We start from the raw sequence: 17,871 nt of genomic DNA, 5'->3' as shown, positions 1-17,871 counted from the left end.
GAGTAGAGTACGGTTTGCTTTTGTTGTGTACGTTGCTTAAACAGTGTTGCAATAAAAAGCTTGAAAGTGACATTTTCTTTGTCGTGAGTACTTTGTCGTGAACAAGTGGCCAAGAAATACTGCTTCTGGTCCCTTGTGTTTACTCCTGTCTTCTGAATTTTCGGTCTAATGGAACGACAGTCACTCATGGAGTATTTGCACGAGCCAGCACATCGTCTTTTAGTATGCACGGTTCATCCAGAGGGGAGCATTTGCAGGGATGAACATTTAGTCTTGAAAGCATCAATTGGTCTAGGGGGAGTAATGGGAAAGATTAACGATTGATACTCAGAGGACCAACAGTTGGTCTTCAGTGGACTAACAGAGGAGACTAACAGTTGGTCTGCAGGGGACCAACAGTTAGTCTTTATGGCGGACCAACAGTTGAACCATCAAGGGACTAAGTGTAGAAGGACTAACAGTTGGTACCCTTGCCGTTAGTCCCAAAAAGGACTAATTCTAGTGGCAACGCAGTTAGTCCCCAAAAGGACTAACGCCGATGCCCCGTTAGTCCTTTTTGGCTAATAGTGTTGATAGATGTTTTGTGCATCCCAATCTAATGTAGGCATCTTGAAAAAAAATACTGAGATTACTCACTATGGAGGATACCATCCAACCGAGTTCCTACTACTTGTTTGTTTATGGCACTTTGTTCGCACAGAGTTTCAGTGGTCATTCTCCATCAAAGAGGGAATATCACTGAGAGAGAGAGAGACTTTTTATTACAGAGAAAGCGGAGAGGTTTGCCAGCATGAATTCGCCGACATGCTACTCTGCGGGAAAATGGAGAGAAGGAAACAAAGGAAGTAGTTGGAAGAAGAGTAGGAGACAAGAAGAAAGGAATAAAAATTAAAAAGAAAAGAAGAAAAATGAATACAGTCCTGTTTAAGGGCGCTGAGTAAAAACTTGACTGTACACGCTAGGGAGAAGGCTACAATGTTGTAGCGACGCCAATGTCCTCGAGGTACTCAAATAATGCAGACAGGGCTTTGCGCTGGGAGGATGGTGAGTGGAATGGCCCAAACATCTAACTTAGTGTTAATGGTCCAGGTTGGAGACATTAAATTCTATGCTGTAAGCGGCCCCTTGTGTCAGCATAAGCAGAGCACTGTAGTAATATATCAATGATTTTTCCTTGTGCTCGAATTCACTCTGCATCAGCAGCAGTTATCTATTTGTCTTCCTGTGCGTAGCAACAGATGTTGGCGGGAAAAGTGAGTGAAGCCAGATTTTCTCTGCGCGTGCCACTTTGGCGCCACAGGCAATGGATACCCGTGCTTACAATCAGCCACGTTTGGCAGCTTCTCTACTCCTTGGCTCGACTGGCGGAAAGACAAGCACTAAATAATGTGCTCGCCCGGCTCTGTCTATCGTTTTGCCCTTGTGTATCTATTCCTGGCCTCGCCCCGCTACATCGTTCAACGCGATGGCCTCGGGTAAGCGGAATCTTACATAGCGCCAAACGCGCACTAACTGGACGTGGGCTCGTCTGACAAGCAGAGAGGGGCCGCAACCTACATATCTCCCGCTTCAAAGGTTCGCAGCGATGTTTCGGGAACACTGGTGGCCGGCGTTATTGAAGCTGGGTGAGCTGTCGGTATTTGTCTTGTATTTTTCACGCGGCCTGAAGCATCTACGGCCGGTCAATTCTACGAGGATACGGTAGGGCAAGAAAAGTGCAAGCACCTTTCGCAACGACTCGAAGGTGTTGACGTCGGTGAGAAAAACCTACCGCTACTGGGCCTTCTTACAACGCCGTTGTTCACTATACTCCTTCTGTTTTAATGTTACAGCGAAGCTCTTTATGGGTATGGTTCAGTGTATTTTTTTTTCTGCGGCAACACGACTGCCTTAACGAAAACACTTGGTTCTGTTCTTCAAAGTTGCCATCATAAGAATGAACTATTTCTACCCGTTACCCTGACGTTGCGTATTCGTCCAGGCTGCCGCACAATGCCGAGGCTAACGTCTATTTGAACGGCGAGGCGTTCGTACGTGCCCGTTCGTTTGCGCGCTTGCTTTTTTTCGTGGTAGCTATTGCAGAAGAAGGAGTCCGCCGGAGCAGAGGCTCTGCCGCCTGAGCACGCGACGATGCCGGCGCACCTTTGGCGCTGTCGTTCTGCTATAGATAACGTGATTGGAGTGATGTTCCGTACGGATAATTTCTTCTTCTTCTGGGAATTTTCGGATGTAGTTTTTGTCAAAAGCGAAGAAGGGAATGTGTAACAAATGCAGGAGATTTTATTAGTCGTGGAGAAAAATTGATTGATTGATTGCAGGGTTTAACGCGCCGACGCAACGCAGGCGATGAGGCGCGCCGTAGTGGAGGGCTCCGGATTAATTTTGACCACCTGGGGATCTTTAACGTGCGCCGAAATCTCGTACACACGGGCGTTTTTGCTTTTCGCCTCCATCAGAAAAGCGGCCGCCGCGGTCGGGAATCGAACCCGCGACCTTGTGCTCAGCAGCGCAACGCCTTAGCCACTGAGCCACCGCGGCGGGTAGTCGTGGAGAAAAAGAAAAGTAATGTCAGCAATCCGAACCTCGCATCATTTATGATTTCGTTTTCTTTTGAAAAGTTGCATTAACACTTGTTGGATGTATGTTCGAATATCCCTAGTCGCGTTCCCGCAAGCCACAAGCACCCAAGACCGCTTCCAATCCAGTTCATAAGCAGCAGGGAGCATAGATGAAAGAGTACTTAATGAGAAAAAGCTAGTGAAGGGTGAAGCGTTGGTGGTTGAACGGGTCGAGCCTATTTACGTGTATTCCTGTGCAGTATACAAAAAAGTATTTAGGGGGCGCCTTGTCCGCGGGCTGTCAACAAGAGATGGCGCCAGCAGTCCTGGCGCTGAGCTAAAATTACCGCAATTAACCAAGAATGTGTCGTTCCATTTTAAACGGAAAGTCATAACTTCGAGCTTTAGCATGCAACGTAAGCGTGCTGTGTTGTAGAAAACGTGAAATGCAAAAATTAATATTTCTGCTGGGATGCAGACGCAGTGGAATTTATTTCACGCTTAAACTATGATTCTTTGAACAGCCTCAGCGTCCAGGAGGCTACGTAAAGTAGACATAGGTGGGGCTGGCTAACGCCAGGTACCGAGCGCGAATCCACAATAATATCCATCACCTGAAAAAAAAGAATGCTGGGAAATTTTAGAAACTTCTTCAAAACCTGAGGGGAAAATGCAAAAAGATAGGAATTCCTGAACCTATCAATGGGAATTTTTCTGTCAAGTTGGGAACATCACTGAGTCACTGTGACTTCCAAGTTGGTGCGCGCTTGTGAGATGGAAGCCTCTGAACACGAAGCAAGATGGCTCTGAACCTATCCGCCACTCATGTCTAAAACAGTACCGAGAAAGCTGAGAGCTGTGCACCGAAAAGGACGGTATGGATGTCTTGCGGATGCCATCTATCGTTCATAGCAGTACGTCCCCGTGCTACGGCAAGGCCCGGGGTCGCTCCACGACTGGGACTCCAGTACCAGAAAAAAAGACCGCAGATCTGCGTGGTCCGCTCCACATTTTAAAGCGAAGCTTTTTACGTATCACTGACGGCGTTTATACGCCTCGAGCGCTGCGTGTAGGGGAGCAACTGAAATCCCCCTAGCGGCCCGTTTCGGAAGCAGCCGCGGGAGACTCCGTCCCTATCCCCACTGTCGCCGCTTCTTTTGCGGCACGTTCACGACTGGAATTTACCGTTTGTGGGCGTCAGAAATTCATGATTATGTGGAGCAGTCACTCTGTTCGCAAATGGGGTGTGTTTACGAGAGTTTAAATGCTTCTGACGCGATCTTAGTGTGGTACATTCGGCCTGCATAAGCGCCAGTTGTGTTTCACAGGCCAGCGTCGCGGAACCGGCGTATGCATGAGTCTGATTTTAGCTACACAGACCTGAAATTTACTAACGGTGCCTCCGTGGCCAGCATTGCCTCAGATGTTAATGCTACGGCTGTACAATATATGTAATTCGGTTTTGTGCTCTTACATAATCTAGCGGAGCACTCATACCTGACATCACGCCTTTTGCTGTTGCAAATATCATACCTTATATATTGATCACCACTATTTACAGTGTGTCTTAAAATTTCGTGAACATTCAGTGAAAGTACGATGGATAATGAGAATTATATTCGGGCATTAGCACACGACAAAGGGTCGTCTTGTCGTGAGGTGAGCGCCCGTAAACGTTCATCTGCTACATATATCCTCCGCAAGCAGCGCGGAGGCGGCCTTAGAATATATTCAGCGTCCACGACTAAACACTTCTTAAAAACATGGTCATATGGCACAGGGAGCCAGCAGAATAAAGCACAGACTGAAATTAGAGGGCCTTATCAGATACCAAACTCTTCCGTCGGCACCTTTCATCGCTTGTGAAATGCCTGCCCTGTATACTTCGAAATATGCCTCCGCCGAACGATCAGCTGTTCGTTGAAGTAAAAAACAAACAAACGGAAAGCGAACGCGAGATGTGTGTGCGTGATTAATAAAACGTTCATTGCTTTATTTCGCTCAGCATTTGTACACAGCGTCATCCTGCTTTACCCCACCCATGTCTCGCGAAATAGCAGTGTATTTCGCGTCTATAGTTGGTCTGGTGAATCCTATACCTGGCTTAGGTTCCGACGAACGACTTTAGTATATCAGAAGCTTCCCTGGGTTTACTTCATTTCCGTTAGAGCTATTCTGTTTCTTCCGTACTTATGCAGCGTTTATTTTTCCGTAGTTTCATTACCTTCCTTGGTTCTTGCTATAAAGAGTGAGTGGGCACATATTTAACGAAGCGCAGCCTTGCAATATACGTAACATTTTCGCATGGCTAATGAACTTATAAGGGCATAAGTTTTTGCCTGGGAATGGGTATCACATCCCCGCAACATATTTTTTTGCGAAGTATATATTCGAAACAAAGCCGCATTCGTTGTCCGCGCTGCAATACGGAACCAACCTCTCACTGTGCCAGTATCAAGTCTAAACGAGGCGACAGTAGAATTCACTTGTGCCTGGCGTATTCGGAGGTAACAGTGGTGATATGCTGCTGCCGTCGCCGACGCCCGGAAGAGCGGCGACGAAGCTCGCAGAACCGCGTCCTCGGGTATCTGTTGTTGGCGTTCGAGTACTCCACGAAGACGCCGCTGCTTTTTAAGTGACCTAAACGTACTCTTTGCATATAGACGTCACCATAACAAGTCTGATAGGGCACGGAAATGCGAAAAGAAGCGAAACAGAACCAAAACACTGCACGAGCCCCTATCAGCCACGCAGCGCAAATCCCGTCAACGCCACGGAGAAGGGGCAGCAGGCGGCGCGGCGACCGCAAAGCTCGAGGCGTATATTGCGTCGAAAAGTCACTGCACGAAAGCCAACTTCCTCTGACGATGGTAAGATGACATGTCATCACCCCGCTACAAAGAAGAAACCAATAGCAATCAATCAATCAATCAAGAAAAATTAAAATGCTTTCCGTGGTCGGAATCGAACCTGGGTTCCTAGCGTTATGAGTTCGACGTCTATTCGATTGCGCCATTTAGATGCGTTTTGCTTCACTGCATGAAAAACTGCAATTATTTCAGACTACAAGAGTTATGAATCATCCACAAAAATGCACATCACTGCAGTTAAAGTAAGTCGTCCTTCAAAACTCCGGCAAGCAGCCACACGCATCCAACAGGTGCAGCTATTCTAGGCGGTCATTTCGCGCCGCATAAATGCTCTGCACCAGCGCAGCAAGTTCCCGAAAAATGGACTTCATTGGGCGAGGGGGCTATTTAGATGCGTTTTGCTTCACTGCATGGAAAACTGCAATTATTACAGACTACAAGAGTTATGAATCATCCACAAAAATCCACATCACTGCAGTTAAAGTAAGTCGTCCTTCAAAACTCCGGCAAGCAGCCACACGCATCCACCAGGTGCAGCTATTCTAGGCGGTCATTTCGCGCCGCATAAATGCTCTGCACCGGCGCAGCAAGTTCCCGAAAAATGGACTTCATTGGGCGAGGGGGCTCCACATGCCAGTCAGTGATGCGGCACTTCCACAAGCTATACAATGCCATCAAAACAAATATATCACAGGGTCCTCCAGTCGCATCTCGAAAAGGCAATAACCTAAATGTATAAGGGGTAATATCCATGTCCTTTTTAACAGATGGTTGCAAAACATCCCAGAAAAACACGGCCTCACGGCATAAAACAAAGCAATGATCAATGGTGTCAGGTTGTTTACACAAGCGGAAATTGCGGACCAAGGAATAGACATTCCCTTTTCGTGCAACCATGGTTTCACTGGGAGTGTTGATGTATGCAGCTTAAAGAAAAACGTTTTTGCAGTATGACGTGCTTTAAAACACTGTTCCTATGGTGGCAAATGTAGGGATGGCGATAAACCGGCACTGGGAACCGACTCTCTAATAAAATATTAGTCAAAGCCTTCCCAGAATGGGTAAACAGATACTGCAGGGGAAATCTCGCTGTAAGAAAGGGAAAAGTGTCGACCGCCTCCTTTAAAATCCCCATGGCGGCTTCGTACTAACTTCACCCGTTCCGGTAAGCGAAAAAGGTAAATGAAAAGTTATTCACTGTTGAACAAAGTTTAGTAAAAGGGGATGATGTGTCAATTTTAAGAAGAAACAAAGAGGCACAAGCTGGTGTATACCAACAAATGCGTTAGCCCTGGACTCCCAGGCACCAATGGAAGAAAAATTGGCCGTATGCATAGGTTCCCATTGAGACCCCCCCTCCCCGCCACCCCCCACCCCACCACAAAAGTCGCCAGAACATCTATGTTGAGCTTGCACTTTAGAACAGGCACAATGAAGTACCTGCAGCCCATAAACGAGCTTGCGACCAGGAACCCATTACAAACCTGTGCACGCGCAAACACAGAAAGTTATCGTCCCATCCATGCCTGCGAGGCTCGATTGATGTTTTGGAGCGCCAGTGGGCAATGCGGCCCGGTGTTTCGCAAGGGGTGGCAAGGCATACCTAGGTATCGAAATTCGTCATGATCCCAAGCTATGCGAGCCAATAGAAACGTTTTCATAACCCATTTACAAAAACGAAATCTCGTTGTATTTTTCATATTCACAGCCGCTCCGAACAAAACTCCTGGTCAAATTCCTGGCTATGAGGCGCAGATATGTAATAAAAGAAATGTCGTAGTCGTAGTCATCATTTAGTGTTAGGCAGCGTGCCTACGCTATATTTACAGTGATCTTTCGTGTTTATTTTTTCTTTCATTTCCAAAAAGGCTGTTTTATTGCTCTCTTTGTGTGTCATGCCATTTTTATGTATCAAGCGCATGTATGCTAATTTTAGATATCAGGTCATCGCGAATTTTATGTATCATGGCCTGCGGCCTTGTCAAGCTGACTTCTTTCAGCTCTTTCCGCAGGTTTCCTGCATTATGCAAATGATGTAAAATGAAGTTCTATTCTATTCTATTCTAAATTAAGGGCTTCTTAAACACTTCTTTTGTCCACACAAAAATACGCCATCTCCTACGAGGGAATCAGTTTTCATTCGGAGAGGGGTGCATGGAGAAGCAAAATTAGGCAGAAAAATCATGTACCCCTTCGTCTTACGAAGGCGATGGTTAACCGCGAAGCCCTGGTTGTGCAATATAAAATGGCGAAGGGTCAAAGTCAAAGCCACTTCGACCAAAATACAAAGTGCGACCAAGACAAAGTCAAAGCCGAACAAGTCAAGGCCCACACCTTCTTCGAGCCAAAGTAAAAAATCACACTACAACTAAGGAATATCTCACGGGAAAGCTTAGCGTTCAATCATCGTCATCATGAGATGGAGGGGTGCATGATTTTTGTCAAAAAGCGATAGGTATCTGGCACTACAACGTCACACCTTCTTGTCTCATCCTTCCCCCCTCTGACCTTTTCCTTCTCCTATCGCCCCTGTTAACATTATTGCAACTCGACTGTACGGGAGAAACACTCATGTTTGCTCCATTTTGCAGGGTTGGGCGGCGGTCCACTGGGACTTGTCTTCAGCTCTCTGCGGGATTCATTTTGATTTTTGATTGCGGGGTTTAACGCCCCGTGACGCCTCACAGGTGATGGTGCGCGGCGTAGTGGAGGGCTCCGGATAAATTCGGACCACCTGGGACCCATAACTTGCGCCGAAATCTCCAACAAATGAGCTTTGTGCTTTTTTCTACTGCGGGATTCATCGTCGGGTCCGGCCGACTTCCCAAATTTGATATGTTCGCGCTCCCATCGCGCGGGAGCCTTGTAGTAGGCAATGGCGGAAATTCATTGTTTTATTGATTGAGTGATTGTGGGGTTTACCGCATCGAAGCTAAATCCGCGCTCTAAAGCGCGGAGTAGGGGAGGCATCCGGAATAATTTTGACCACCTGGGGATCCTACATGCGCCGAAGCACTGGCAACTGGAGTTTTTACTTTCTGCTTCAATCAGAAAAACAGCCACCACGGCCAGCAACAAACCCCCGTCTCCGCACTTTTTCCGCGCTCACAATGCTCGGGCCCAGGAAATTTCCTGCGAAGGTCAAAACTTTCTTCGAGGGAAGCCGCTCGAATGTGAGCAAAAAGGGAGGATAAGAAAAACAGGACACACGGTTAACTAACCGATGTATTTTTACAGAGATAACAGAAATATATCCATAGACAATCACCGAACGTGCCTGAAGGTCAGTGCTTAGAAATCGAAGTATTATGATCAGCAGAAATGGTTTTGTTAGATTCGCGAAGCCAAGGACAGAACTGTGGCGCATGTCATTCCAACTCATCGATCGCGATGGCCTCAGCATTCTGTCCCACCAGTCCCTTTGTTTTGGCTCTACAAGCGGGAATATTGCATCTCAAAGCTCTCAATTCGTGGCCAATCCCCTCAGTGGGTTTGTGCCATAAAGAAAGCAACAACGATGACAAGATTTGTTGTCACTGGCCACGTGCGGAGATCGAACCCATCCTATATGTGAATGTTTTTTGAAGAATGTGCGCTCGCGCATAGTGTCTATGCGGCACAATCGCCGATGCCGGACGTATTGCATCTTCCTGGGGCGTGCGTGTGCCAGCCTAACTTCTGAAATATGCATAATTGAAATATGCATGCCTTTGAAGATATCGTGTTATTTTAAAGCTTTTAGGGCTAGTCTTTCATTCAATCAGAAAAATTAGCAGAGTCGGTAGACCACTCGGCTGGTAGTGTGCCCACCGTAGTTCGAATTGCAGCTGACAACGCATCTTTTTTTAATTTCTTCTTCTTCCTCTAGTGTTCGCAGCGGCGGTCAATTTCTTGACCGTAAACTACAACAACACTAACGACAACCACAAATACAACGTCAATTTTTACAGAAATAAACGAAGGCCTTAAAAAAATCTGCGTTTAGTAATTCGCGCCAAAACACGCCGAAACGAAAGAGAGCTAAAGAGGAAAATACGAGTTCGCAGGAAAGAAGTTGTTAATAAGTATCGCTATGCTTCCGATTTTAAAGATGTGAGCAAACCTAAGCCCCGAGAGATTTTTTCACCAAAAATAGGAAGCTCTGTAGGAATATTAACTTGTTCGTACATGGCATTAGCCCCGTTCAGAGGGTAAAGCTCAACCGTACATATTGGCAACCCGTACATCTCGGCAAAACTTCCAGACATTTTATGCTCTCTTCTGCAAATTCGCGTGGCCTTTGCTATTTGGCTGCGTGTAGAGTGCCGTGCGACGGTACTATAGGCGTTCCTCCAAAGCGGCGCTACCGGCGTTTCGCAAAAACATGCCGCATTTTACACTAGTTCACGCTCTTTATTTCAAAACTATGCAACTGTACACATCCTAACCTAACAAACATAAAGCATTCAGGTAAAATTCCTACAATTCAGCAAACTCTTTGTGCACCCTGTATTTTTCAGGCAGTCCGCCTGCTGCTCAAGGATGACAATCATCTGCTGCGGGAAAGGTTTCTTTACTGCTGATAGCACACGGCTCGCTTTACAGCCTTGAAGTGCCCGCCCACACTGGCGCGTATGCAACGCTTCTCGCTTTAGCACCAGTCTCAGGACATCAGTTTTTGCGCATTCACGTTTGTTGACCGACACGAAAAATCCGCAGAACTGTAGGTGCAAACGGCCTCGCTGAAACAACTTGCTGACTAAAACACACGGTAGGGAGATGAATTGTTATGTGTTCAGGAATTGGCGCTGCTTCAGTGTAAAACTTCCTACAAGAATTTAGGTTGTCGTATTTGGGGAAAATTTGATTTTGACGGGTAATCATGGGGTTGAGGCAGTAGTTTTGAATTTTTTTGTAGAAGATTTAGACAAAGGTAGAAAAATACTACACAAGTGACATATAAGACAATGTGTGAATGTGGCTGGAAAGATGGAATATGGTATAGATTTTTACGGTGGGGCCAAAATTTCACTGATGAAGAAAAGGCTCCTTGAGGCTTCGTAAAACCAGAAATGTACGTACTACCTTCCCTTAAATATGACAGAAAATAAACTAATAATTATTATATAAATAAAAAAATTCCCCGGAATGGCTATTATAAAAAGGACATTGTGTAAAATAATCAAAAGGAACAGATAACGACACTTCGCCAAAATGGGCGTGGGTGTCGCTAGTGCTTCATATGTGTCTTTGTCATCTTGAGTGTTTCTCCAATGTGTGGGAGAAAATTTGTACCGCTTTATTAGGACAAAGAATTTTTCGTAATAAGCGAGAGTTGTATTCTGTCTTCATGATTCGTGCAACCAAGCCTTATGCGTACTCTGCCATGTGTGTGCTTCTTCTAGCCGGTGTCATGGAGGAGAAGGGAATAAGGGCTGTATATAATTTCTGGAGATGTGTTCTCAAAATACTTCAGAGGGAGCAGGCCTAGTTGAAAATGATTGATTGTTGACACTTGGTGCCCCATACAGAATATGAGAAGGGAGTTAGCAAGGAAATGGAGGACAGTTGGCGATGGTGGCAGGGTTAGACGAGGGAGAGGGAAAGATGGGTTGCTTCGAAGTAAAGAGTGAGGGGAGTGAGAAAGGAGAAGAGGATGAAAAAACATCCCCCTCGCGAGGGGCACGATCAAATGCAGAGCATTTCTTTGGGGGGGGGCGCGCCTGCAAGTCGTATGGATTACGTATTGGTTGTTGTTGTTGTAATTGTTGTCTTCCAGCGTAGACATTGTCGATGAAGTCGATGGTGAAACGTGCCGTGAACCCCCTGCCGCGGCTATGACGCAACGTGGAGCGGCTATGACGCAACATGGCGCGGCTATGACGCAACACAATCCACTTTAATCCAATCCAATCCAAATCCAAGCCAATCCAAGCCAATCCAATCGAATCCAATCCAATGCCCCTCGCGAGAGAGTGTTATAGCGCCGAAAACGCCACCACGCGAACGCGTGATGCTGACGTCACGATCACGCCACAGATGTTAGCGACCGCAGCGCGCGCGACCGACATATGTGGTTTAAGCGCGAACCGACCGCGGCGAGAGAGCGCGATGCGAGCGCCCCACCTGTTCTTGCGCACGAACCTAACGCGGCGAGAGAGGGTGTTGCCCACGTCCCCACCTGTTGTGCGCCCGAACCGAACGCGGCGAGAGAGGGCGTTGCGAGCGGAGAGAAGGCGAGGAGGACGCGGGGGAGAGGGCGCACCTCTGGCCGACGGTTGAATGAGTCAAGGATATAAGGCACGTTCGTAACCTTCCGTTCTGTGTCGGCTTTGTGGCTCAGTTGGTAGAGTACCGTGCACCTTGCGTTCCGCCCGCAGAGTCGTAGGATCGAAACCTGGCGCCGGCAAGTATTATTTTTTTATATAGTGTAGGGGGAGCGATGCGGACGCGGACTACGGACGCCAACGCGGGTGACATCGAGAGTTACTGAAATGCTCTGCATTTAAAACAGCCGCATTGATTAGGGAACAGACCAACGTGGAGGACATCTATAGTTAAGCGAAGGAAATGGGCATGGGCTGGCCACGTAATGCGATTGATAGAGGGATAACAGGTGGACCATCCGTTTGACACTGGCTGCCAATAGACCGCAAACCTATAGGGGTTGGCCAAGAGCTCGTTCGCGAGACGAGCTACGAAAATTTGGGGGAAAAAACATGGACTCAGCTGGCACTCGATAGGCGTGGCTGGAAATCTTTGGGAGAGGCTTTCGTCCTGCAGTGGACACAAACAGGCTCGTGATGATGATAATGAGTGCCCCACAAACGGGGACAAAAAAGGTTTTTAACAGCGAAGCTGTTCACGCTGGAGCTTGATTGGGTTGCTTGAGCAAAAAAAAAAATACCAAGAAAAAAAATTTACACCATCTTCCCGCGCGGTGAACCATGGGGTAGATGCAACGCATCGGGGGTTGCCGTTGCGTTTCCGTTATGTTAGCGATGTCAGCGTGTGGATTGCTGTTGTTGTGTGTCCTATTTAGGCAGCATGTTCACCCCCGATGCGTTGCATCTACCCCATGGTTCCCCTCGCGGGAAGATGGTGTAAATTTTTAGCCGAGCGCAAGCTGCGCACTAACGCACAGCTGGCACGGCGACGGGAGCGAGCGCCGCCCAGCGCAAGGTGCGTGCTGGCTGGCCACGCTGACGCACAGATGGCGCTGCAGTGAGAGCGGAGAAGCGCGCAGCTGCCGCGGCGAGGGGAATGAGAGAGGGATGCGGATGACGCCAGCGACAACGACTCGGGACAAGGCGAGTTAAAGAGATGCGTTGCATCTAAAACTGCCTCACCCCTTCAGGATGCTCCACCGCAGATAGGGTACTATAACCGTGAAGCCACCTTGAGCGCCTCCTCGAGTGTGGACATTAGGGCGTATGCGTATGCGAACCTTTTACTACACCACTTTAAAGGTGGTAGTTTTTCTTGGGCTGCAAAAAAGCAATAAATGGCGCAGCTTGCACTGCAAGGCTGGAGAAACAGCGTCACTGGAGGTGCACCCAGCTTCTTCATCCCTTGGATCCGCTGTGAGCGTAGGCGACTGACCGTAGTGGCCTCGTAAACTTCAGCTAAACTTGACGTCACCCTTCAACACTTCGCCTAGCTTAGCAAAGACATAGCAAAACCTCACAAAAGTTAGCCAACCCTACCAAAGCCTAGCAAAACTTTGCGAAACCGGAAGAAGATAGGCTGAACACGAGGTCTGCTGTTTCGCTAACCTTGCACCACTACTGCAGGCTGACTCAATGCTTCCTCTCTTGTACCTATTTGTGTGCGCTAAGTGTCAAACACGTAATTGTTTTATCGAATGTTGACTTTTGTTATCCGCAGATATGAAAAGCCTGGTGGTGCCAGCAATGCTTCTGCTGCTTGGTGTAGCGCCCGCCATTGCGGCCTCTCCCCCAACCATTCTACGGCATCCACCTGACGAGCTGTTCTTTCACGTGCCCTCTTCACGAGACGGCGTTCACAGGGGTGTTGTGCTCGAGTGTGAAGCACAGGGTGACCCCCGGCCCGACTACAAGTGGACTAAGAACAACCATGAGTTCGACTACGCTTCGCAGGGCAGCCGGATCTTGCACCAGCCGGGACGTGGCACGCTTGTCATCACCGCGCCAAATGACGGGGACGAGGGACTGTACCAGTGCCACGCCACTAACAAGCTCGGTACATCGGCCTCGAACGCTGTCAACATGCGCAAGGCTGGGTTGAAGAGTTTTCCTATTGAAGACAGCAAAGATGTGGCCGTAAAGAAGGGTGAGTCATTCTCTTTTCACTTTCAAAGATTTCATGAAGCACAAAAATGTAAAGATTGTATGCCCGTGCCGACCACAGAACGTCTTTGGAAAGCAGCATGCGTGTGTGCCCACAAAGCGGTGTCACGCACGTCACCACGGCAATGTGTACTCTGCTGGTATGTAAAACTCTGGTAGGCTTTACAGTGGGCCCTTTGTTTTTTTAATCATAAATGCTGTTAATCCTAATTGGAAGAGGTTGTAGCAGAATGGTTTTCACGTTGTGTACATGTGTACCAAATACAATCAGCAAACATGACATTATATATATTCTGAATATTCAAGAAACAGTGCAGTTTTTACACAAGTACAATGAATGGAAAAGAATGATTTGAATGTTTCAAAAATGTATGTGCGGGCAATCATCGACAAACCAATTGAGCGAGCAATGGCTGTGGTTCAATAGTTGACTAAAGTGATTTGTAAACATTGCGAGATTACTAGAGCAAATTGTAGTCTCGAGTTTCTAGGCCATGTCACGACCATTCTCGCTGCGGTTATGAGACTTTATTCAGCACAAAAATCAATTCGAAAATGTTTGACTCCTCTTGTAACCCTCCTTGCCGATTTCCAATGGCGTTTCCTATGGCTTCAAAACGGGATGGCTTGGCTTGACTGCGCTACTGCACGGCTCACCGACCCTCCGACAGAATCAGTCGGCCCAGAGTATATTCGGCCAGTGACCGGCTCGTCGTCACACTTCATTCGATCAGTTGAAACTAAGACACGGCACGTTTTTGCCAGGAAGAATGCTCCTTTAGCTTGTTAGTTTGTAGACTATCAAATTCTATGTCCAAATCACTCCCCACAAGAGCACACGCTACACTTTGCGGTCTGGTACGCTACTAGAAACATCTAAGGCCAATTGAAGGCTGGAGAAGAGTAAGCGAGATAAATATAGGTACTAAGGAATTAAAATCATCCGAAACTTTATCGTACAGCGTACACCTGAGGTTGTAGTACGATGACGTAAAGCCTAGACCCAGCTAAAGCGCTGACATTAGTTGGGGTAGTAAGAGTAGAGGCAGACGACGAAGCTAAAGAAAGGGCTCCATGTTAATTCGGAGGACATTTTTAAGTGCGGAGATTTTATGGGCCTGGCTTGCCGTCGTAGCTCGTCCGCAGTACCACCACAGTTACTCGTCGTAACGCACCCAAAAAGAGGCTTCGAAAAAAATACCCGCTTGTTAATGGACCCAGCATTCCGACCCATACTCTAGAGGATACTTGAAGAGATATTTGCAAGATAATTCCTGAAACCGCTGGCACTGGCCCCCATTGTTTAGCACAAAAAATGCAGCTACAACTGAGGCAAAAGAATTGTACCCAACCGGCACTCCTTGCGTCATTTCAGTTGCGAGTGCTCTTTGGGTTAAGCTGTACTGTAGTAAGCGAAAGAAAGTGGCCGTGGAACAACAATATGACGGGTTCACAATGTCGCAGAAAGTATCCGGCGTTTGCGACATGAAAGGAAGCAAAAAATGTCGCTGTTCCCTCGTCCATAGGCACCGGTAAAGCACAAAAATTGTGACTACACAGGAGCCGTTCAATGGTTATTGTGCATCGATGTGAACTTCCACGTCGCTATTTATATTTCTTCGGTATGGCATCGTTATACCCATCAACCTTAGACACTGGGTTGCACGCGTCGGAGCATTGGGTAAATCCGACTGAAACCACAGGCGCTCGCAAACCGTCCGTGCGAAGGAAACAAAATGGGTTGTCAGCGAATCATTTGGTGAACACAGGTCCGCTGCGGCGAAAGGAGCAGCGGACTGTGTCACGTCACGAGCGCGACATCCGCAAGTCAGCTTCTCCGCAACCTACGCTGCGCGTTCCCCGTTCACGTGGATGCTGGAATCGAGGCGCCAACTTTTGGAGCTGATTAGCGTCATGATGCACTACTTACTTCGCCTCTCCTAGACGGCACCACCATCTGCAGGGAAGGATATAAGGCCCGTTTGTCGTCCTGTTTACGCGCCTCTTCATAGTGCAGTCGGGAGTGCATTTTGTACCTCCCGTTGCGGTGAAAGAGTTCGTGGCTCGAATCCTGGCGCCGCCGCATCAATCGAAGTTTTGCTGGTGATGTCATTTCCGTGACGTATATGACGTCAGATAGATCTTGGTGGACCCCGGCATAAAACACTTTCTTGTTAAAAGAACAGAACATACTGGAGAACGGCGCCAAAGCTCCTCTTGCGAATTAGTACTCCGCACCTTACAGCTTTCACGCTGGGTGTAACTGCTTTAACATTTTTGCAGTTGGCACGACTTATTGATCAATGACTCTTTGGGTCTTTGATACAGTGGGTCAATAGGCCGGGAAATCGCCGCCAGTTCTATGCAAGGCGAAATTGGCTGCAACAAAACACTCATACATGCATGCATGCATTTATCTGACCTTTATGTTCAGTTTTTCTATGTCAAATTGCATGATTTTATTACCAAGCCCCCCAAAATGTTCTGGATACACATCACACTGAAAAAAAAATCCTGTCACTGGAATAAAGATGGAGGGTACAGAAGTTAGTGATTCCACCAGGATAGCAATAGCTCTTACCGATTTTTTTCGTCGGTTTTTTACGCACAACAAGCACAACTGAATCCCTCTAAACAAAACGCTTACATCTAGCTGACATAACAATTAGTGAAGAAGGAATTTTTTCTGCCCTACTCAATTGTGACACTAAAATGTCTGCGGGACCCGATGATATCCAAAATGCCTTTCTTTTTTGGTACAGGTAATGGTGCAGCAAATTTCTGTTTACAATATTTAGTGAAAGTTTAGGCCGAACCGAAATACCGAATGACTGGAAGGCGGCAAAGGTTAAACCCATCCACATATCTGGTAACCAAGTTTCGCCATTCAGTTATAGACCCATGTCTTTGCTATGCACTTGTACCAACGTACTGGAACACTTTATTTTCGGCCACGTCAGCTAATTATTAGAGACTAACATTTTTCCTTAAGAGTCAGCATGAGTTCCGGCGTGGACTGTCAACGACGACTCAACTGGTCCACATAAAAAACAAAATCTTCACTTGACTCGATAACGGCGGACAGATTGACGTTATTTTTTTTATTTCCGCAAGGCCTTCGATCAGGTGTCTCCCGCTCATCTAAAAACTAAACTGCGCCAAATATCACGCAACAAAAAAAAACCCAGTGGCTTATTGCTACCGAACGACACTAATTTCTTAACATCGCCAACTCCAATTCCCGATTTGCAGCAGTCCTCTCGGGCGTGCCGTAAGGTTCTGTCCTTGGGCCGCTTCTAAGTATCCTTTTTTAAAATGATTTCTCGTTTGAATTTGCTGTGCAATGCCACTTTTTGAGGACGACTGCGTCATTTAACATGATGTCCAATCACCTCAGGATCAGCAATTGATAGATAGATATCTTCTGGCGGTTGAAAACTGTTGTATACGTTGGGCAATGACCCTGACAGTTAACAAAGAACTTTATGACCATAACCGGTAAAAAAAACTCGCTACAGCCTGTCTATGAAACAAATGACAACCAAATCAAAGAGGTTAGTCAGTGCAAATAACAAGGCTTTCTTATAGAACCTACACTATCTTGTAACGCCCACATCACCATCATGATCTCAGTGGCATCACGCCGGTTAGGGGTTATAAAACAGCGATTAAAGCACTGCACTAGCAAGAGAAAACTTGTTGCCTACACACGTCTGGCACGACGTTTATTGGAATATGCTGACACCATCTAGGACCCGGGCACAAAAAAATCACCGCTTGTAATCAGGGTGTTCAAACAAAGTGCTAAGGTTTATGTATTACGCTACGGGAGGCCCGATTCTCTCACGGAATTACGCAACAGGTCCGAGCTCCCAACGCTTGAATCACGCTGCAAAGTTCAGCGCCTCAAAACCCTGTTCGACTTTGTAAATGGGCAGACTAGACTAAACTATCATGACTATGTACAATATAGCACAGTGCGTGAGACACAAATGAAGCATGATAAGCCAATTCTGGTTCTTCTGTAAAACAAACACCCACTGTATCTAAATTTTTTTCCAAGTAAGATAAGGGATGGGAGCGTTCTTTCGTACGACGCGGTAAATGCGTCATCCTTGGATTCTTTTTTGGCGA

General features: G+C 47.0%; 1 protein-coding gene across 2 annotated transcripts in view; it reads left to right on the top strand.

Annotated features, from left to right (window-relative positions):
* Nucleotides 1-1,518: 1,518 nt before the first annotated feature.
* LOC144158432 (neuroglian-like) overlaps nt 1,519-17,871 on the top strand; it is a 53,439-nt gene continuing 37,086 nt past the window's right edge. For both annotated transcript variants that reach the window (XM_077689315.1, XM_077689316.1), the window contains exons 1-2: nt 1,519-1,625; nt 13,295-13,720. In XM_077689315.1, coding sequence (XP_077545441.1) covers nt 1,586-1,625; nt 13,295-13,720 — 466 coding nt within the window. In that variant the 5' untranslated portion in view covers nt 1,519-1,585. The remainder of the gene's footprint in view (nt 1,626-13,294; nt 13,721-17,871) is intronic.

Source organism: Haemaphysalis longicornis, unplaced genomic scaffold (assembly GCF_048455015.1).
Source record: "Haemaphysalis longicornis isolate Haplotype H1 unplaced genomic scaffold, Haemaphysalis longicornis Haplotype H1 scaffold_10, whole genome shotgun sequence".
NCBI classification, from domain to species: Eukaryota; Metazoa; Arthropoda; class Arachnida; order Ixodida; family Ixodidae; genus Haemaphysalis; species Haemaphysalis longicornis.
Note: the sequence above shows the minus strand (reverse complement) of the source record. Positions and strands in the feature narration are given on the sequence as shown.